Genomic DNA, 22,754 nt, shown 5'->3' on the forward strand with positions numbered 1-22,754 from the left:
GGAGAGGAGGGGAGGGCTCACTGAGTAGAGCCCTAGACATCCCTGCAAGGACTTGGTTTATATTCTGAGGAAGATGAAAAACCGCTAGAGGACATTGAGCAGATGAGTGGCGTGATCCATGTTATGTTTTCATATCATGTTATGTTATGTTTTATGTTTTCAGATCCATGTTATGTTTTCAGATGACTCCAGCTGCCATGTTGACAATGACCCTTACATAGGCAAGGGCTAAAGCAGGGGGACCAGATGAGATGCTGCTGCAGTAATGTAAGTGAGAAAGATGGAGGCTTAGACCAGGCTGGTAGTGGTGGACATAGTAGGAAGTGATCCGATTCTGGGTGTGCTTTGAAGGTAGAGACATAGAAGTTGCTGATGGGTCCATTGTGAGAGTGAACAGAGGAAAGTCAAGGTTTTTGGTCTGAGCAGCTGGAAGAATGGAGTTGCCGTCAACAAAATACTGCAGTTTGGAAACTTGAGGTTTCCCTTTACCTCTTATTATAGGAGAAGGATATGGAAAACAGAAGGCAGAGGGAGAATAGGTTGTGTATTAGGAAAAGGAGACTTAAGGAGAAAAGGCCATTTACGTGAGAAAATGCTGTTAGGTAAGAACAAAGAGCATGGAAGATCTTTGTGACCACAGGATGGTGAAAATAGCCAAAGGGGCTGGGAGTGGTCTTTCTAGAGCAGTTATGCCACTCATATACAATATGTTGCTTTCACTGCTTTCCCAAAGAGGAGAGTAAAATGACCTTTCTTCTGGGGATATGGAATACCAGATATGTAAAGATGTAGTATTCCAGAAAGTCATAACTCTTGTCATCTTTCCTTACACTGCGAACATTTTCTCCCTTCAGGTTTCATGGAGTAATATGGTGGTAGAAAAATTACAGCTTGCATTTATTTTTTTTAAATTTTTATTGAAGTGAAGTTCATAACATAAAATCAGCCATTTTAACATGAAAAATATAGTACCATTTAGTACATTCACAGCTTTGCAACTAACACCTCTCTCTAGTTCCAAAACATTTTCATCACCCTAAAAGGAAACCTGGTACCCGTTAAGCAGACACTCCCCGTTCATTTCCTCCCTCAGCCCCTGGCAACAACCAGTATGCTTCCTGTCTCTATGAATTTACCTGTTCTGGATATTTCATATGGAGATAAATGGAATCATATGTTATGTAAGCTTCTGTGTCTGTCTACTTTCACTCAGCATGTTTTTGACATTCATCCATGTTGTATCATGTCTATAATGATTGAATAATATTATTATATGGATAAACCACATTTTATCTATTCATCCGTTTATGGACGTTTGGGTTGTTTCCAACTTTTTACTATTGGATTACTGCTGCTTTGAACATTTTTGTACAAGTATTTGTTTGAGTACTTGTTTTTAATTCTTTGGAGTAAATACCTTGGAGTAGAAGTGCTGGATCATATGGTAATTCTGTATGACTTGAGGAACTGCCAAACTGTTTTCTGTAGCAGCTGAACCATTTTAAAATCCCATCAGCAATGTTCAAGGGTTCCAATTTCTCCTCACCCTTAACCAACACTTGTTATTTTCAGGTTTTAAAAAATTATAGCTGTGGTTTATGTCAAAAAGTGTTTTCCTCTAAGGGTTTTATAGTGTCTGGCCTTACATTTAGGTCTTTAATACATTTGGAGTTTATTTTTGTGTATGGTGTTAGGGAGTGTTCTAATTTCATTCTTTTACATGTACCTGTCCAGTTTTCCTAGCACCACTTATTGAAGAGGCTGTCTTTTCTCCATTGTACGTTCTTGCCTCCTTATGGAATCTAAAAAACAAAAACAGAAAACCATGGTACTGATGAACCTAGTTGCAGGGCAGGAATAAAGTGGTAGACATAGAGAATGGACTTGAGGACGGGGTGGGAGGGTGAAGCTGGGGCAAAGTGAGAGTGGCATGGACATATATACACTACCAAATGTGAAATAGTTGGCTGGTGGGAAGCAGCAGCATAGCACAGGGAGATCAGCTCGGTGCTTTGCGATGACCTAGAGGGGTGGGCTAGGGAGGATGGGAGGGAGGCTTGAGGGAGGGGACACGGGGACATGTGTATGCATATGGCTGATTCGCTTTGTTGTGCAACAGAAACTAACACAGTATTGTGAAGCAATTATACTCCAATAATGATCCATTAAAAAAAATTATAGCCATTCTAGTGGGTGTGAAGTGCTATCTTATTGTGGTAACAACTAATGATGTGGAGCTTCTTTTCATGTGCTTGTTGGCCCGTTGTATTTTGTGTGCATGTTTTATGGTATCTTTCATTTAGGCTGCTCAGGACTGTCATACCAGAGCTATTAGGAAATATCTGTTGATATTTAAATGATGAAACCAGTAATTCAGTCCTGCACATCATTTTCCCCCAGTTTTATTGAGATACAATAGACATACATCACTGTATAAGTTTAAGGTATACAGCATAATGGCTTGACTTACAAATGTTGTGAAATGATTACTGCACTACCTTTAGTTAGCATCCATTATCTCATATAAATGTAACAAAAAGAAAAAAATTTTTCCTTGTGATATGGACTCTTGGGATCTACTCTCTTAACTTTCATATATATCATATAGCAGTATTAACTATAGTTATCATGTTGTACATTATATTCCTTGTACCTATTTATAACTGGAAGTTTGTACCTTTTAACTACCTTTCTCTAATTCTCCCTCTCGCCACTCCCTGTCTCTGGTAACCACAAATCTGATTCCTTTTTCTATGAGTTTTAAAAAAGAATTAGATTCCACATATAAGTGAGATCATACAGTGTTTGTCTTTCTCTACCTGACTTACATCATTTAGCATAATGCCTTCCACGTCCATCCATGTTGTCACAAATGGCGGGATTTTCTCATTTTTTGGTGGCTGAATAATATTCTGGTGTGTGTGTGTGTGTGTGTGTGTGTGTGTGTCACAAGTTCTTTGTGTATATATATATATATATATATATATATATATATATATATATATATATTCACAGATGAATGGACACTGAGGCTGTTTCCATGTCTTGACTATTGTAAATAATGCTGCTATGAACATGGGGGTGCAGATATCTTTTCATGTTAGTGTTTTTGTTTCCTTTCAATATATTCTCAGAAGTGGAACTTCTGGTTCATATGGTAGTGCAAAATTTTAACTTTTGCACTTGTAACTTTTTGAGGAATCTCCATACTGTTTTCTATAGTGCCTGTACCAGTTTATAATCCTGCCAACAGTGCACCAGGGTTCCCTTTTCTCCACATCCTTACCAGCATTTGTTATCTTTTTTTCTAACATCTTTATTGGAGTATAATTGCTTTACAATGGTATGTTAGTTTCTGCTGTATAACAAAGTGAATCAGTTATACATATACCCCCATACCTCTTCCGTCTTGCGTCTCCCTCCCTCCCTATCCCACCCCTCTAGGTGGTCACAAAGCACCGATCTGACCTCCCTCTGCTATGCGGCTGCTTCCCACTAGCTAGCTATTTTGGTAGTGTATATACGTCCATGCTACTCTCTCACTTCGTCCCAGCTTACCCTTCTCCCTCCCCGTATCCTCAAATCCATTCTCTAGTAGGTCTGTGTCTTTATTCCCGCCTTGCCCCTAGGTTCTTCATGACCATTTTTTTTTCTTTTTTAGATTCCATATATATGTGTTAGCATACGGTATTTGTTTTTCTCTTTCTGACTTACTTCACTCTGTATGAGAGACTCTAGGTCCATCCACCTCACTACATATAACTCAATTTTGTTTCTTTTTATGGCTGAGTAATATTCCATTGTATATATGTGCCACATCTTCTTTATCCATTCATCTGTTGATGGACACTTAGGTTGCTTCCGTGTCCTGGCTATTGTAAATAAAGCTACAATGAACATTTTGGTACATGACTCTTTTTGAATTATGGTGTTCTCAGGGTATATGCCCAGTAGTGGGATTGCTGGGTCCTATGGTAGTTCTATTTTTAGTTTTTTAAGGAACCTCCATACTGTTCTCCATAGTTGCCGTATCAATTACATTCCCACCAACAGTGCAAGAGGGCTCCCTTTTCTCCACACCCTCTCCAGCATTTATTGTTTGTAGATTTTTTGATGATGGCCATTCTGACTGGTGTGAGATGATATCTCATTGTAGTTTTGATTTATATTTTGCTAATGATTAATGATGTTGAACATTCTTTCATGTGTTTGTTGGCAATCTGTATATCTTCTTTGGAGAAATGTGTATTTAGGTCGTCTGCCCATTTTTGGATTGGGTTGTTTTTTTGATATTGAGCTGTATGAGCTGCTTGTATATTTTGGAGATTAATCTTTTGTCAGTTGCTTCATTTGCAAATATTTTCTCCCATTCTGAGGGTTGTCTTTTCATCTTGTTTATGGTTTCCTTTGCTGTGCAAAAGCTTTGAAGTTTCATTAGGTCCCATTTGTTTATTTTTGTTTTTATTTCCACTTCTCTAGGAGGTGGGTCAAATAGGATCTTGCTGTGATTTATGTCATAGAGTGTTCTGCCTATGTTTTCCTTTAACAGTTTGATAGTGTCTGGGCTTACATTTAGGTCTTTAATCCATTTTGAGTTTATTTTTGTATATGGTGTTAGGGAGTGTTCTAATTTCATTCTCTTACATGTAGCTGTCTCTTTTTATTTATTTGTCTTTTTGATGATGATCATCCTAAAAGGCATGAAATGTCATTGTGGTTTTGATTTGCATTTCTCTAATGACTAGTGATATTGAGCCTAGTTTTGTGTACCTGTTGGCCTTTCATTTATTCTGTTTAGAAAAAATGTCTATTCAGGCCTTTTTCCCATTTTAAAATTGAATTATTTGGAGGTTTTTTGTTTTTGTTTTTGTTTTTTTTTGCTATTGAGTTGTATGAGTTCTTTACATATTTTGGATATTAACCCCTACTCAGATATGGCTTGGAAATTTTTTTCCCATTCCATAGGTTTTCACTTTGTTGTTTGCTTCTTTTGCTTGCAGGAGCTTTTTAGTTTAATGTAGTCCCACTTGTTTTTTATTTGGTTGCTTGTGCTTTAGGGATCATATCCAGAAAATCATTGCCAAGACCTATGTCAAGGAGCTTTTTTTCCTATGTTTTCTTCTAGGAGTTTCATGGTTTCAGGTTTTACCTTTAAGTCTTTAATCCACTGCAAGTTAACTTTTGTGAGTAGTGGAAGTTTGGGGTCTAGTTTCATTCTTTCACATGTGAATATCCTCCTGCTTTGTTCTTCTTTCTCAGAATTGCTTTGGCTATTTAGGGTCTTTTGTGGTTCCATATAAATTTCAGGATTTTTTTTCTACTTCTGTAAAAAATTTCATTGGAATCTTGATAGGGATTGTATTGAATCTATAAATGGCTTTTGGTAGTATTGACATTTTAACAATATTAATTCTTCTAATCATGAACATGGGATACCTTTCCATTCATTTGTGTCTTCTTTGGTTTCTTTCACCAGTGTCTTATAATTTTCAGAGTAGAGATCTTTCACCTCCTTGGCTAAGTTTATCCCTAAATATTTTATTGTTTTTGATGCTGTTGTAAAAGAGATCTTTTTTTCCCAGATAATTTATTGTTACTGTATAGAAACACTACTGATTTTTCTATGTTAAATTTGTATCCTGCAACTTCAATGAATTTGGGTATTAGCTCCAATAGTCTTTTGGTGGAGTCTTTAGGATTTTTCATGTATAAAAATGTCACATGCAAATAGAGATAATTTTACTTCTTCCTTTCCAATTCGGATGCCTTTTATTTATCTTTCTTGCCTGATTGCTCTGGCCAGGACTTCCAGTACTATGTTGAATAGGAGTGGTGAGAGTGAGCACCCTTGTCTTGTTCCTAATCTTAGAGGAAAAGCTTTCAATCTTCCACCATTGAGTATGATGTGAGCCATGGGCTTATCATATATGGCCTTTATTATGTTGAGGTACATTCCTTCTATAGCTAATTTGTTGAGTTTTTATCAAATGGATGTTGAATTTTGTCAAAAGCTTTTTCTGCATCTATTAAGATGATCATATGATTTTTTTCTTTCATTCTGTTAATTTGATATATCACATTAATTTGTGTATGTTAAACCATCCTTGCATGCCAGCTCTAAATCCCACTTGATCACAGTAAATGATTCTTTTAATGTGCTGCTGGATTCAGTTTTCTGGTATTAAGAATTTCTGCATCTATATTCATCAGGCATGTTGGTCTGTAGTTTTCTAATAGTGTCCTTTCTGGCTTTGGTATCAGGGTAATGCTGGCCTCACAAAATAAGACTGGGAGTGTTCCCTCCACTTTGATATTTTTGGAAGAGTTGAGAAGGGTTGGCGTTAATTCTTTAAAATTCACCAGTGAAGCCATCTGGTCCTTGGCTTTTCTTCACTGGGAAATTTTTGATTACCAATTCAATCTCCTTACTAGTAATTAGTTGATTCAGACTTTCTATTTCTTCTTGTTTCAGTTTTGGTAGTTTGTATGTTTCTGAGAATTTTTCCATTTTCTCTAGGTTGTCCAGTTTGTTGGTGTATATTTGTTCATAGTAGCCTTTTATGATCCTTTGTATTTCTGTGGTATCAGTTGTAATGTTTCCTTTTTCATTTATAATTTTGTTAATTTGTGTCCTCTCTTTTTTTCCTTGGTTAGTCTAGCTAAAAGTTTGTCAATTCTGTTTATCTTTTCAAAGAACCAACTCTTAGTTTGGTTAATCTTTCCTATTTTCCTGTTCTCTATTTTATTTCTGCTCTAATCTTTAGTTTTTCCTTTCTTCTGCTAACTTCGGGCTCAGTTTGACCACCATTTTCTAGTTCCTTAAGGCATAGAGTTAGGGTTTTTTTATCTTTCTTGCTTCTTAATATAGGCATTTATTGCTATGAAGTTCCCTCTTAGAACTGCTTTTGCTGCATCCCGTAAGTTTTGGTATGTTGTAGCTCCATTTTTGTTTCTCAGGATACTTTATTTCCTTGTTAATTTCTTCTTTAATCCATTGGTTGTTCAGGAGATTGTTTAATTTCCATTATTCATGAACTTTCCAGTTTTTCTCTTACTGATTTCTAGTTTCACACCATTGTGGTCAGAGAAGGTACTCAGTATGATTTCAATCTTCTTAAATTTGCTAAGATTTATTTTATGGCCTAACATATGGCCTCTCCTAGAAAATGTTCCATGTGCACTTGAGAAGAATGTGTATTTTGCTGTTGTCAGATAGAATGTTCTCTATATGTCTGTTAGGTCCATTTGGTCTATAGTGTTGCTCAAATCTGCTGTTTCCTTATTGATTCTCAGTCTGGATGATCTGTTCATTGTTGTGAGTGGAATATTAAAGTCCCCACTGTTATTGTATTGCTGTTTATGTCTCCTTTTAGCTGTGTTAGATTTTGATTTATGTATTTGGGTGCACCAATGTTGGGCACATAAATATTTACAATTGTTATATCTTTTTGATGTATTGACTCCTTTATCATTACCTTCTTTGTATATTTTTACCATTTTTAGTTTACAGTCTTTTTTTAACATCTTTAGTGGAGTATAATTGCTTTACAATGGTGTGTTATTTTCTGCTTTATAACAAAGTGAATCAGTTATACATATACATATGTCCCCATATCTCTTCCCTCTTGCATCTCCCTCCCTCCTACCCTCCCTATCCCACCCCTCCAGGCGGTCAGAAAGCACTGAGCTGATCTCCCTGTGCTATGCGGCTGCTTCCCACTAGCTAGCTATTTTACGTTTGGTAGTGTGTATATGTCCATGCCACTCTCTCACTTTGTCCCAGCTTACCCTTCTCCCTCCCCGTATCCTCAAGTCCATTCTCTATTTTGTCTGATGTAAGTATTGCTACCTCTGCTTTTTTTTTTTTTTTTGCCATTTGCTTGAAATATAGTTTTCCATCCCTTCACTCTCAGTCTATGTGTGTCTTTATGTCTAAAGTGAGTTTCTTGTAGGCAGCATATCATAGGATATTGTTTTTTAATTTATTCAGCCATTCTATGTCTTTTGATTGGAGAATGTAATCCATTTATGTTTAATTATTGATTTTAAAAAAAGGGTTTACAATTGCCATTTTGTTACTTACTGTCTGGCTGTTTTGTAGGTCCATTGTTCCTTGTTTCTTACCGTGCTATCTGTTTCTCATTTTGATGTTTTGTGGTATCAGTATGCTTTGACTTCTTTATCATGTTCCTTTTGTAATTACTACAGGTTTTTCCCTTGTGGTTACCGTGAAGCTTACATAAAAATATCTTAAAATTGTAACACTCCAGTTTAAGCTAATAACAACTTAACTTCAATACAATCCCTGAGCTTTACACTTTTACTTCTCCCCCGCCTCACATTTTAGGTTATTGATATTACAATTTGCTTTTGTTATTGTATAACTAATAACAGATTATTGTAGGTATGGTTATTTTTACATTTGTTTTTTAACTTGTAAACTAGATTTGTGAGTTGTGCACCAGCACTACCATACAGAATCTAACTTTGACTATATTACCAATGAGTTTTACACTGCCTTCTTACATTTTATGATGTTAATTAGTGTCCTTTCTACTTAACAGACTCCCTTTAGCATTTCTTGTAAGGTAGGTCTAATGGTGATGAATTACTTCAGTTTTTGTTTGGGAAAGTCTTTATCCCTCCATTTCTGAAGGATAGCTTCGCCAGGTATAGTATTCTTGGTTGAAAGTTTCTTTCTTTCAATATTTTGAATATGTCATGCCATTAGCTTCTGGCCTGAAAAGATTCTGTTGAGAAATCTGCCAGTAGTCTTATGGGGGCGCCCTTACATTAACTTATCTCTTTTCTCTTGCTGGTTTTAAAATTCTTTTGTCTGACTCCTCTTGACAATTTATATTTATGTCTCAGTAGAGCCCTTTTTGAGTTCAACCTATTTGGGATCCTTTGGGCCTCTTGATGTCTATTTCTCTTCCCAGGCTTGGGAAGTTTTCAGCCATTACTGTCTTTAATATATTTTCTGTCCTTTTTCTCTTCTGTTTTTGGAATTCCTTTAATACGAATATTGTTTCTTTTCATTGTGTCCCGTTAAGTCCTATGGGCTGGGGCTGGCTTCACGTTTTTTCATTCTTTTTTTTTGCTTCTCTGACTAGATAATTTCAAATATCCTATCTTCCAGGTCACTGATTCTTTTCTTTCTTCTGCCTGGTTGAGTCTTCTTTTGAAGATCTCTATTGATTTCTTCATTTCAGTTATTATATTTTTCAGCTGTAGGATTTCTGTTTGGTTTTTAAAAATGGTTTCTATTTCTTTGTTGAGCTTCTCATTTTGCTCATTCGTTGCTTTCCTAATTTTTTTAGTTGTCATGTATTCTTGTAGTTCACTAAACTTCTTTAAGAGGATTATTCTGAATTCTTTGACAGTTCATAGATCTCCGTTTCTTTAGGGTTATTAGTGCTTTTTTAGTTTCCTTTAGTGTTGTCATATTTACCTGATTTTTCATGGTCCTTGATTCCTTACACTGGTATTTGTGCATTTGAGTAAGTGGTCTCCTCTTCCAGACTTTGCAGATTTGCTTTGGATTCATCAGCCAGCTCAGTTTGGGTTTCTGGTGTCTGCTGTTAGCATCCTTGGGCAGGTGAGACCTGCTATTAGAGTCTATTTTGGGGCAAGGCAACTGTTTAAGCTCTGAGATTGTGGATGGGGGTGTGTGCCACTGGCTGAGAACAGCTGGATAGGACTGAGGGCTTCATTCCATGCCCAAATGAGGCTATAGTATAGGCTTTTGTCTGGATTTTCTGGTCAGGCTTACTAGATGGTTGGGACTAGGAACTATACGCAGCAGTAAACGGGGCTATGAATTAACTTCCCTACCCTGGTAGGGCATCAGGATGGGACCCAGGGCCTGCATGGCTCATTGTTTGGGGACCCAAGTCAGGCAAGAGTGTTTACTGGATATCCTGGTCAGGTGAGACTACCAGTTTTGCTCTGCAGACAGGGGAAGCCATGGGCTATACTTTTGGTTCAAATGCCACTGTTAAGCAGGGCTGTTGGATGGGCTACACAGCTTTCTGTATGCTCTGCTAAGGTTCCCTGGTCAGGTAAGCTGAAGGCTGTATTCAGCAATGAGTCGGGCTATGACTTAGTTTCCCTACGTAAGCTAATTTAGGCACAGTGGGAGAAGCAGCTCCTAGGCCACTCTGTTTGTGGTCTTCAATCAATCTGATCCAGGCCCCAAGTTCCATGGCCAATCTGGACCACTTGCTTTGCTCTAAAAGCTATCAGTTCTGCCTGCCCACCTCTGAGCTCCAGTGTGGCTGGATAATGCAGCTTCCAGGTGTTCTTACCAGCCCTTCCTGTCAGATGGAGCTATGACTCAGCCCTCCTGCCTGGGTAGGACTGGGAGAGCCCACTTCAGGTAACTCCCAAATTTTCCCAAACAGGCTTTCTGGTTGGAAGAGACAGGGATCTAGGATCCACAGTGGGTGGGGTTATGACTCAGTTCTTCTGCCTGGGTGTGAGTAGACCAGGCTCCAGGGCTGTCAAAACTCCTCCTTTGAGGATCTGAATCTGGCAGTCCTTTCCCTGGTTAGATGCACCATCAACTAGGTTCTGCATATGAGCACAGCCACTGGTTGGGACTAGTACTTGGCTCTGCAGATAGGAACTCAGTCTGCCAAGATCTGAGTGCTGACTGTTGGAAGCCCCCCCCCCCCGCCTTCTCCATCATGAATTCCCAGTGGTTGAGCCCCACAGATTCCCCTGTGATACTGGGGGGTGAAATACAGAGTAATGGCTCCCATAAAGTAACCCACAATGCTAGGTGGGGAGCTGGATGTCACCCCTGGCTCTCTTTTCCCACTGAAGGAACAGGAGTCTCTGAGGAGATCTCTCAGTGTGATGTTGTGCCAGCCTAGGGGAGAAGCAGTGTGATCAGCATAGCCATTCCTCTTACCCTCCCAACGCAGTCTGTCTTGTCTCTGTGGTACAGGAGGGTTCTTCAGCCTCACTTCCATGTTTTAGGATTTTCTCAGTGGTGTCTTGTCCATGAATGGTTGTTAGTTGTTCTTCCTGTGAGGGGGAGAGAAGTCAGGAACAACCAATGTTGGCATCTTGGTGATATCACTTCCTGTACATCTTGAAGAGAAGGAAATACTGAAATGCATTCATTAAAAGCAGGCTTACAGTTACCTAATGTACTTGGCTACCAATTTGGTATTATACTGTACATCCCTCCTGGGGAACATTTCTTTGATTCTACCCTTCCCACTAAGAACCCAAGACTCAAAATTAGGAGAACTGGCCCTAGGCCTGATATTTGAAGGGTTTCCCATCTATAAAATGAAGGGTTGAGAAATACCTCTCCCCCAATAAAGGTTAAGAAATAATGTTCATACCTTTTGACCAAGCAATTTTTCTTTCAGACATCTGTCAAATGAGCTGAAACAAGCGGTGATAAAGACTATATATGTAAAGATGTCTCATGGCATTCTTTTTTCACAACTGTAAAGCAATCTAAATGTTTGCCAATAGGCAACTATTATTGTATTAACTAAGTAGAAAATTTGGCAACCATAATAAATGCCAGTGGGAGTTTGTCAACAGAGAAAATGTCTAAGTTAAAATGTTAAAGGAACAAGATGTAAATTTGTTCATACAGATATGATTGCAGTTATATGAAACAAGAAACCACAAAATTGTGCCTAGAATGAAGACTAGAAAAAAATACATAACGTAATAAAATATCCCATTAGATAGTAGACTAATTTTACTACAATACTTTATTGGATGACAGTGTTGACTTCCAAAAGACACCACTCAAAATTATAATAGTGATTTCTTGTCATTTTGTTCTTGTAAACATGACCAAAATTGGGGGTTTTCAGACCATAATTGCACATGTAAATATTGTAAATGCCGCCAACCATTTGAGATATTTTGGTTATCTTGGGTTTAACGTGTTGACCTTAGAACTTATGGTATAGGATCTATACTAAAAATGACTTTGTTAAAAGTCAGGATTCCACAGAACAATTTCATGGATTCCCTAATTTCCATTCATTAGTTAGTTTTGGTTTGTTTCCATTTACAGATTTTTGTGGAAGAAGAAAACTTGAAATTTAAAATTAAGAAAAATATGTCTCCTTATAGGTGTTCCATTGCCCAAAGAAGATGACAATTCTGCCCCCTTGACCTCCAGCTCACCAGTAAAGGAATCCCATGAGTATGAAGAGCCCTCAAGTGAAGAGGAAGATAAAATAAAAGAAGAGCCCTTGACCATCTCTGAACTGGCATACAACCCAAGTGCCAGCCTGCTCCCTACCCCCACTGATGATGATGAGATTGACATGCTCTTTGACTGTCCATCTAGGCTGGAGTTGGAAAAAGAAGACACAGATTCGTTTGAGGAACTAGAAGCAGATGAAAACGCCTTTTTAATGGCCGAAGAAGAAGAGCTGAAGGAGGCTCACCAAGCTTTGTCATGGAGCTATGACATTCTGAGTGGCCATATTCGGGTGAACCCACTGGTCAAGAGTTTTTCCCGGCTCCTTGTGGTGGGCCTGGGCCTGCTGCTCTTTGTATTCCCCCTGCTCCTCCTCCTTTTGGAGTCAGGTATTGATCTCTCCTTCTTATGTGAAATCCGCCAGACGCCCGAGTTTGAGCAGTTTCACTATGAATACTACTGTCCTCTCAAGGAGTGGGTGGCTGGCAAAGTCAACCTCGTTCTTTACATGCTGGGCTGCTCATAAAGCTCATATCTCATATGACTAAGGGCTATATTCAATACTAGTGATTTCTTTTTTTTTTCAGCAAAGGCCTTGTTCTGAATGGTCACAGGACCATCAACAGGTGTTCCTTACTCATAACTGATTATTCAGACCTTTAAGTTAGTTTTCCATAATTCACTGCAAGTAAATAAGTTTAAATCAAATACAGTTATTTTAGTTACAGGTCAGGAAGATGGCCTCTAAATAACCAAAAATATGTTTATTTTTTATTATAGCACAGACATACTCTTTATCTATTATAATAAATTGAGCTGAATTAGATTTCCTCCTTTTTTAATAGTTAACACCATTATAAGCTATAAGGTTCAGAATCAGAGTTTTAGTAAAAACCCAAGATAAACTTTTTTGAATATAATCCTTAGTGAAAACAATGTTCTCTAACCAATGCCTATACAACTAATTTATGCTGGGCTTTTGTTTTTGTTTTTTTAAAAATATTTTTATGTGTTCAAAATATTTTGGTAAATTTTTAGCAAAAAAAAAAAAAAAAGAAGCCTCCTGGAGTTAATTAAGTGTACAGATTGTAAGACTAACACACAAAGGGTACGTCAGGAATTTTTTAATGTTTTGGCACTGGTTTGTTTTTTAAAATATTTTTGGCTGAACATAATTTGTTGTTACCTGCATATGAGATAGAAAATAGGTAGAAAAACACTGTAGAAAGTAAGCTTCTGAAACGGATGATGGAACTGGAGGAAGTAGAAATTGAGAGCATCAAGTGGACACAGGGTCCATTTTTCAAAGTATTTGGACAAGATGACTTGTTACTTTCATTTGCATCCTGTCCATATATTTTGGCTCTGGAAATAGAATGTTTTTAAAAGAAAGTGAAACTTTAAAGGATAAAAGTTAAAGGAGATGCTAGTTAATTGCATATTATTGTACATTAACCCAAGAGTGGAAGCAGGTGGGAATTGGACAACTAGTAAGTTGCAAAACAAGAGTTCTGGTGAGGCTGGTAGGCAAGTGATGGTAGACAAATGATCTATTTTATGAAAGTGATGGTGATGCAAGGTATTGGATGATGTAAAGAACAGTATACTCACTGTCCAAGTTGACATGAATATGTTTAAGTGGATCTAAATAAAAGTGGAGAAACTTGAAGGCACATTTTTTGGTCCCTCATGCCATTCATTGAGATTCTGTAGAAGAAACTTTAAAAGAAGTGTGTGTGTGTGTGTGTGTGTGTGTGTGTGTGTGTGTGTGTGTGTGAAAGAGAGAGAAAAAAAGTGAGAAAGAGTGTGAAGAGAATGGATTTTGGCTTTTTGATAAATGCCTATGATCTTTCTTTGTGGCAGTCATTATACTCTTTTCCTTTCCTGGTTTCCTTAAGATTTTAACTCATTTATAATTGGGGCTCTCATTAAGAAAGTGGAAGGGACTCAACTCATTAGATAATATACCATTTCAGCTTGGGTGAAGTAGTGAAATGACTCCCTAGCTAGACAGTAGATGGGACAAATGCTCTAGTACCTTCCTTCATACCATTAAATCCATGACAGAAAGGCTCTGAGGCTTTCCATGCACAGTACTTACCAATACTGTGAAAGAAAAGAGTATGGAGCTTAGGGCATAGAGCATAGGGATTGCTCCATAGATTGTAAATGAAGGCATGGAATATTTTCAAAGGGATTGGGCCGCCTATAATCTCTCCCTAACTCCAAATCTATCGTTAACATAATCTCCAAATTGGCCATTCCAGTCCTACTCATTCATGGAGCTCTAAGTGCTTTATTAGACATTTAATTTTGTAAATAAGTTTTAAAAGTCAGCTCATGAAGCCTTCAGTTGAGCAAACTATAGTATAATTTGCTATTAAGTTTATAGTGTGTTCTTTCTCATGTGCATTGAGTGATTGATTTTGCTTTTTAATAAAGAATATTTGATACCTGAAATTTGATACCAAGGTAGAAGTATATTTTCTATAGGTTATTTGGAAAGTTTGCAAATGGCCTCCTTTGAAGCTGAAGATTTTTCCCCCCTTGTTTATGACTTAAAGTCATACTTTCTTACATAAGGGTACTCCAGTGTAGTCTGCACAAAATTAGTTCCCTCTTCTAATCATGCTTCAAATCATTTTCTTTGAAGTTCTAACCATAACAAATCATCTAGCCCTTGCCATTTTACACTAATATTAAATAATATTTTTTAAACTAGGGAATTAATATATTAGCCATCATAAAACATTGAAAAATACTGACAGAATAAGTATCACCCATAGTCCAGCCAAGCAGATTTATAGTAAGAAATATTAAATATATAATCTTAACGTTTCTAGCTAACATCTCTTTTCTCTTAGGCAAAACCTTCAGTATTGAATAGAAATGTTTTTAAGTGAAGGAGTTGACAGGATAGGGTCTACAGAATTTAAACAATAGCTACCAAAAGTAAAACTTGGATCTTGAAATGCCATTTTGTCGGTATAGAATCAGAGTCTTTTGAAATATCTGCTTAAGTTTTCTTAGAAGACAGTCACCAGTTGCCTGAATCAAATGAGGAAAAGACTGCTTCCAAAGATGGAGAATATATAATACAGTAAGATACAGAATTCAAAGCAAGTGTGTGAGTATATGTATATTCCATATTATTGGTATATGCATTTATATATGAATCTGTATATATGTGTGTATTTGTATACACACAACTGATATGCCCTTCATAGGTAGCTGTTTTTATTTTTCCCCAGTTGAGGAATTTGTGACATGTTATTGCTTTTCCCTCTCAGACATCATAGTGGATAAAACCCACAGTCTCAAAGGTTTCAATTTTCCATGAAAACTACCATTTGTGTACATTTGTGGTTTTATACACACACACATATGGCAAATACATATACACACACAATCTTGTCTTTAGTGCTAATGCAAGTTGGATCATGAAAAAAACGTAGGTAAAGTATCGTGTATTTCTGTCCGTGCTTGGAACATATTGTAAAATGTTATGTATCTGGAATATATTTTGTGGTTTGTCTACTATTTATAAAGACAACTCTGGGAAGAAGTCAAAATGACTTGATTTCACTGAAATACTAGAGAGTTGGGGGCCATGTTACCTGTGATTGGAGCCTTATCTTTGTATAGTGAAATTTGCATTTCTGTGTCAACATCCAGATTGTTTTATATGTTAATATGGTGGCAGGAATCCCTAATAAAAAATACTCTGGGGAAAAATGTTTCTGCAATCATTTAGTTTTATTCAAAGTGAAGTTGTATAAGTAGTCCATTGGAAACTACAGAAAGGTGCCATCTGCTACCATGAAATGAGGTCACCCTTGAATGGTGATAGTATGGAAAAAAAAAAAAATCACAGGTAATGGATGGGATTAACCCTTCCTTTGCAGAAGTCACCCAGGCTCAAAGGAAAACTATTGAGTGCACTAGAAATGCACCCAAATACAAAAGACAGCTGTAGTTTAATTAGTGGCATCAAGATAGAAAGAAATAGAAAAGCACAGAAAAAAAAACCAGAAAAGGGGTGTTCTGTATGGCAGGCAAGAGGAAGGATTTCAGAGTGCAGCAGTTAGTATGTTCTCACTTCCTGTGCCAAAGAGAGCTACCTCAGACTCAGCTCTGCAACTTTGCCATTCAACTTCTATCTGTTCACAGGCCCTGGAAGAATCTTGCTATTCTACTCCTGTCGTCCCCTCCATGCATGGCCTAAAAGGACCTCCGCTCTGCTTTGGCCCAAAGCTAACAACTCCACACCTGACAGTTAAATCAGAAGGTGTTAGTTACTCTGAATGGAATAAAAGGGACTCTCTTTACTACAGGAACACCATAGGTGTCCAGCTGAATTGTACCCTAGCTGCGGTGGCCAAGTTTTTTGGGTTTTTTTTTTCAGTTTTATCGAGATATAATTGACATATACCAGTATATTATTTTTAGGTATACAACATAATGATTTGATATACGTATATATTGCAAAATGATTACCATCATAAGTTTAGTCAATGTCCATCACCTCACATAGTTAAATTTTTTTTTCTTGTGATGAGAACTTTTAAGATTGCTGACTCTTAGTAACCTGCAGACATACGATACAGAATCATTAACAGAGTCACCAAGCTGTGTATTACATCCCCAGGACTTATGCATCTTAAAACTAGGAATTTGTACCTTTTGACCTCCTCCATCCATTTCACCCATCCGGGGGTTGGGGTGTGGGCGAAGTCTGTCAAGTTCTTCCTCAACGGTCCTCAGGGGTCTGAGCTCCAGAGCACAGGAAAGAAAAGGAATTCAGTGGCCAGTGTCCAGGTGTGAGGTATCGGGAGTCAGTCCCAAGCCAGCACCTGTTTGTGTTAGTGGCTGCACACTGGGAGGCTCACACAAAATGGCCCTTAGCCACTTGTTCACAGAGCAGCCCAGGCTCCTAACCCAGCCTCACCTCATGGGAGAAACCCGTTTCCTTATTCATACACTCCTTGCTCAGCTGATTAGGGTAAAGATCTCCTAACTACATTTCAGCTTGGAAGGAAAGGACTGGGGAGAAGCTTCCACCTGGGTGACCTCGGGATGGTTGTGGTTGATGAACTTGAGACTCTTGGGGCCGCCTTTCTCTACTGGGTGGAGATAATGTGCTAAAAGACCCTGCTTACTTGTCCTCCTGCTTTTCTCTCTCTCTCTCTCTCTTTCTCTTGGACCTGCTTTTGGGCTTCCAGTCTCCATGCCGTAAACAGACCCAGAAGGACCTGCCCATGGTGGGCCCACCCAGGACTCGGCTCTCCACGTTCCAGCCTCAGTCTGTGGCAGGGTGGGTAAGTTTGGTGAGCCCCACCCACTGCCCTCAGCTGTCACCACTTCAGAGAGGATGAAAGAAACCTCACTTGGGCCTCAGATCCCAACTGTGCTCTTCAATTCATCAATAAAGCCGATTTTAATCCTCTTCTGGCCATGTGTCTATTGTCTATGGGGAAGTGGGGTGTGAGATGGGGAGTGGTGCAGGATTCACACTAAGTACACGCAAGACTGTTTAGGATCCGTCACTTCCAGTGTTGCAAGTGAGGAAGGAGTCGGGGAGGCTACTCCCGGCTGAACCTCAGGCATCAGAGGATGTCTACCACTGGCATCAGCCCTGACAGTCCTTGTAGATGGGTGAGGGAACTTGGGACATAATATTAGAAAAGAACAGAGGATTGCTTGGAACCACACATCCTTCTTCTTTACCTGTAGCTGATGCTGACCCCAAATATCTCTTTGGAAAGAGAACTAAAGCCGCTTTCCTGGTTGCAGAGGAAAACCCTTAGTAGGACACAGGATATGCTTTGTGTGGATACTAAGCATTGAAACCTGTCTTGCAAATTACTGTAGTTCCTCCGGCTAACAGGGCTCACTTTGATCTCCTCATCCACAAGAATTATGATTTTGATAATTCCAAGGGTTTTGAGCTTTCCAAGGAGGCTACACTTCAAGGGAGGGAACATACTGACAAACCAACATTGGTTTCCACTCTGGCAGTTATATTCTTCGTAATAAGTTAAAAACACAGCATCCTGGTTTAGGGATCAGTCTCCTGTCATTTCCTTGATGTGAATCGGCTCGCTCCCATGCTCAATCAGCCTCAGTGTCCTGCTAACCCTTGTGCTGGTTCTGTCAAGTTGCAAACCAGACCCTGAACAGTGGTGGCCACAGAGAGGTACTACTCCCTGGTTCTAATGATTTATGTATAATTTATTGTCCAAACCGGGACTCTTTTTGAGAGTGAAAAGGGGTGTTTTTAATGACTATGTCACAGCAATGGGTGTTAACTAGGACTTTTCCAGACACTCTATCTGTAGGGCTTTGCCTCATCCGCTAGGTGCCCTCTTTCAACAATTCTTCCAGCTTGTTTCCTCTAAAATATTGACAAGGTGAAATAGGGAAGGATTATTGCCCTATAGTCATAGATCTACTACTTGCCATAAAGAATCAGATTAAAAGTCACCAAAAGTAATTGTATCATGGGTTTTGGTGTGAGACTATAAATTACACAATTTTTTTTTGTGTGGTATGTGGGCCTCTCACTGTTGTGGCCTCTCCCGTTGCGGAGCACAGGCTCCGGACACGCAGGCTCAACGGCCATGGCTCACGGGCCCAACCGCTCCGCGGCATGTGGGATCTTCCCAGACCGGGGCACGAACCCGTGTCCCCTGCATCGGCAGGCGGACTCTCAACCACTGCGCCACCAGGGAAGCCCTACACAAATTATTTTAAATGAGCCTTCTGGCATTGAATATTTAATGCTACACACTCAATGTGTTTACCATTTGTAATGTTGAATTTCTTGTTTAATGTGAAGCAGGTAGAGAGTTAGAATAATCTCAAGGTTGCTTTTACCTCCATAGTCATGAGTTTGACATTTCTTTTTTTGCGGTACGCAGGCCTCTCACTGTTGTGGCCTCTCCCGTTGCAGAGCACAGGCTCCGGACGCGCAGGCTTAGCGGCCATGGCTCACGGGCCCAGCCGCTCCGTGGCATGGGGATCTTCCCAGACCGGGGCACGAACCCGCGTCCCCTGCATTGGCAGGCGGACTCTCAACCACTGCGCCACCAGGGAAGCCCGAGTTTGACATTTCTGATCAGCACATACACAGCGATGATGGTCAGCTTAACTATGAGCAACAGGGTACACTCAAGACTGATTTATGCCAAAACCAACTTGCTAATTTATAATGAGAAGTGTCAGTCAGCTTTGCACTTATTTGATGCTGGATACTCCATGCATGATCTTCCTAGAACATAAGCTGCAAAGTGAACCAAACACTATTAACAAGTCCAAGGAATTGTAGCTAGAAAGCTGCCTCTCAGGGAAGTCTACCCCAAGAGACCATGCCTGTCTCAGAAGGGCTAGGGATGCCTTATATACATTTTACTCTAAATCTCCCATTTTTGCAAATTTCTTGTGGCAGAGGCTGGCAGGGGATCTCCAAAACCGTTTCTTCTTTATGCTGTGCACAGAATTAGACTACATTTCCCAGCCCTCATGTATGTAGGTATGGTCGTATTCCTGAATTCTGGCCATTGGAATTTGAATGGGAAGCGATCTGTATCACTTCTAAGCCCTGAACTAAGTGTGAGCCTTTATGTGCCACTGGATGTCAATACCTGCCAGCAACTTAGATCCTTGAATGACTGTGATGCAGAGCAGCCTACACCTCACCCTAAACCTGACCCACCTTAGACTGTTACTTGAGCAACAAAGTCTTACCTGGCAATTTCCATGTCCATTGTTGTCACCACGCCATCTCCCATCACTCAAGCTGTCCAGCTCTCTTGAGGAAGGAAAGTACAGCTGAGAGCAGCTATAGGAACTGCCCAGGACTGGAGTGTCCCAGAAGGTTCCACTGGACAATCCCTGTGCTTGAGAGTGCAAAAAGAAGGGTTAGGGCCTACTTTGGGTGCTAATATATCTTGTCACTCTTGCTTTCAGGGGCTCAATTGGAATCTCATGTAATTAGAGCCCCAAGTAGCCCACCCTGATAGGCAAAATGACCCCTGATTGAGAACTACTGGATTCAGGAATGGTTCCATGGACACATGTGTGACCTGTGAACGTGTACAAGGCCCTGCTCTCAAAGGTTTTGTTCAGTGTTCTGCTCTCACATCTTGAAGTTCTTAATAATAATATCTTAGAACCTGTGTTATGTAACTGTAGTCCAATGGGACAACAAAACGTGCAGGAGATCAGTCAGGCAACAGGCACCATGCATGCTGAGCATTTGGTCTGAGCACGAGGCATACACACACACACATACACTGGGCAGTCTGAGACCCCAGGGGTCCCTGAGGGGACTCTATGCACCAGTGGAAGCTGGCCCTGGGAGAAAGGAGGTGCTCCCTAGGGACAGCACTGTAACTTGGGGTGGGGGGCCTGCTTGCCAATCAGTCCCTGGAGCCCATCTCTGAAGTATCTGCACAGATATTTTTTTTTCTAAAAACTTTACAGTTACTTATTTAATCCTCACAATAATCCTATGAGGTAGGAACTATTATTTTTTTTTAAGATTAAAAAAAAATTTTTAAGTCCTATTGAATTTGTTGCAATATTGCTTCTGTTTTATGTTTCGGTTTTTTAGCCACAAGGCATGTGGGATCTTAGCCCCTGACCAAGGCTCAAACCCACACCCCCTGCATTGGAAGGCGAAGTCTTAACCATGGGACCACCAGGGAAGTCCCAGGAACTATTATTATTATCTCCTTTTTTAAATTAAATTTTTTAAACTGAGGTATAATTGACATACAACATTATGTTTGTTTCAGGTGTACAAAATAATGATTTGATATTTGTACATACTGCAAAATGATCACCACAATAATTCTGGTTAACATCTGTGACCATACATAATTTTTTTTCTTGCATCAGCACAGATATTAACTCTGTGGTCTGAGCACTGGGACAAGATCTGCCACCACTTAGGCAGTACACTTTGTCATTAACTAATTACAACATGAAGTGGACACATGGATATTGCAATAAACTATATCAGAGACTAATTAGGATTCTTCAAAGAATTTAGAATCTCTGGTTTTGAAAACCACTGCAACATTGCACAATAAATATCCAAAGGCTTGGAAATAGAAATTAAATTTAACGATCCTCACATTTCACAGAAAAAGGCACTATTTTCATATAAAAACTTGCATGGACCAATTATTAACAAATAGACGACTGTAACATTATTTTTCCTTGTGATTGAAGATAGTGTTAGAAATCAACAGGCATTTAAAATTCCATACAAATCATGAAACCACTTTTCAGCTTCTTGTACAACCTCCACAAGTTACAGGAAATGTCAGAGGAAACAGTATGCTATTATATTTATTAACATTTAAACCTAAATTCAGAATTACAGAAAACTGATTTGTAAGAAGAGTTAAAACATTTTAGAAAAAATTTTCTACAAGAAGCATCAGCTCTAAGATATATTTGAATTTATATTTCAAAATAATTGATAACTTTATTTTAATGTTACAGCCTATGAAATACTCTTAAAATTACTAATAATAGTTGCATCAACAGAGATGCTTTTCAAAATTAAAAATTATCAAAAATTATTTGTTAAGAGTGACTGATGTTACTTTCAATTATACCAATTGAAAATGAAGTTGCTAAAATAAGTTTTAATGGCCTAATAAATGAATTTGCAGAAAAGTGAAACCTAAAAAATTGTTACAATCAATCAAGATATATCTATATTGACATATAGATACAATAGAGTATCATTATTTATTGTATTATAAAAAATCATGGCACCAAACTATTGTTTTTTGCAATTTGTGACATTACTTGTTGTAACATAAATATTATTACTCATCTATCACTATTACTCTTTCATGTTTTATAATAAAATATTTTCAAAAGAAAAACCTTTATATTTTGTACCTTTAACTGCACTTGCCCCCTGTATTTTGAAAAAGGGGCTTCACGTTATAATTTTTACACTGGGCCCTGCAAATTATGTCACTGACCTTGACTGTGTTAAAAGAATGGAGGGAGGGAACACTGGAAGAGAATCCTTTAATGACTAGAACTGAAGATTTAAGTGTGAAAGTCAAATGCATATGGCTAATTTTTCCTTCTTTGAAGAATTTAAAACCACTTAACTGATAAAGAGTCTATCTTACAGAAAAGAATTCCTCTTTCTTTATAAAGATAAGAAGTGGGGAGCTATCTTTTTGCTAATATTTTTATTTTCTCAAACTTTGGTGATTAGCCTGGGTTAAATAAGGTGTCTCTAACTGAAAAAGAATGTGTAAAAATTAAAACTCAGCATCTAGGATTTGGTAAAGCTTTTTCTTGTACATTTCTGTGTAAGTAAGAAAGTAAATGATCCAAACGACAGTGTGACAAATACTTCTGCAGGTCAGATCATTACAAATTATTTCCTTTAAATAAAATTGAAATAATAGCTAGTTGAATCAATGAAACCAAAAGCTGATTCTTTGAAAGGAATCAATAAAATTGGTAAGCTTCTAGCCAGGCTAACTAAAAAAGAGTGGGAGAGAGAAGACACAAATTACTAATATCAAAA

The 22,754-nt window shown here is 38.5% G+C and overlaps 1 protein-coding gene across 2 annotated transcripts in view; it reads left to right on the forward strand.

Moving 5' to 3' along the window:
* Positions 1-13,146, forward strand: part of FRMD3 (FERM domain containing 3) — a 309,241-nt gene extending 296,095 nt beyond the window's left edge. For both annotated transcript variants that reach the window (XM_060100743.1, XM_060100744.1), the window contains one exon: positions 12,112-13,146. In XM_060100743.1, the coding sequence (XP_059956726.1) occupies positions 12,112-12,710 (599 nt within the window). In that variant the 3' untranslated portion in view covers positions 12,711-13,146. The remainder of the gene's footprint in view (positions 1-12,111) is intronic.
* The last annotated feature ends 9,608 nt before the right edge of the window (positions 13,147-22,754 follow it).

The sequence above is a fragment of the Mesoplodon densirostris genome, chromosome 6, assembly GCF_025265405.1.
Source record: "Mesoplodon densirostris isolate mMesDen1 chromosome 6, mMesDen1 primary haplotype, whole genome shotgun sequence".
In the NCBI taxonomy this organism is placed as follows: Eukaryota; Metazoa; Chordata; class Mammalia; order Artiodactyla; family Ziphiidae; genus Mesoplodon; species Mesoplodon densirostris.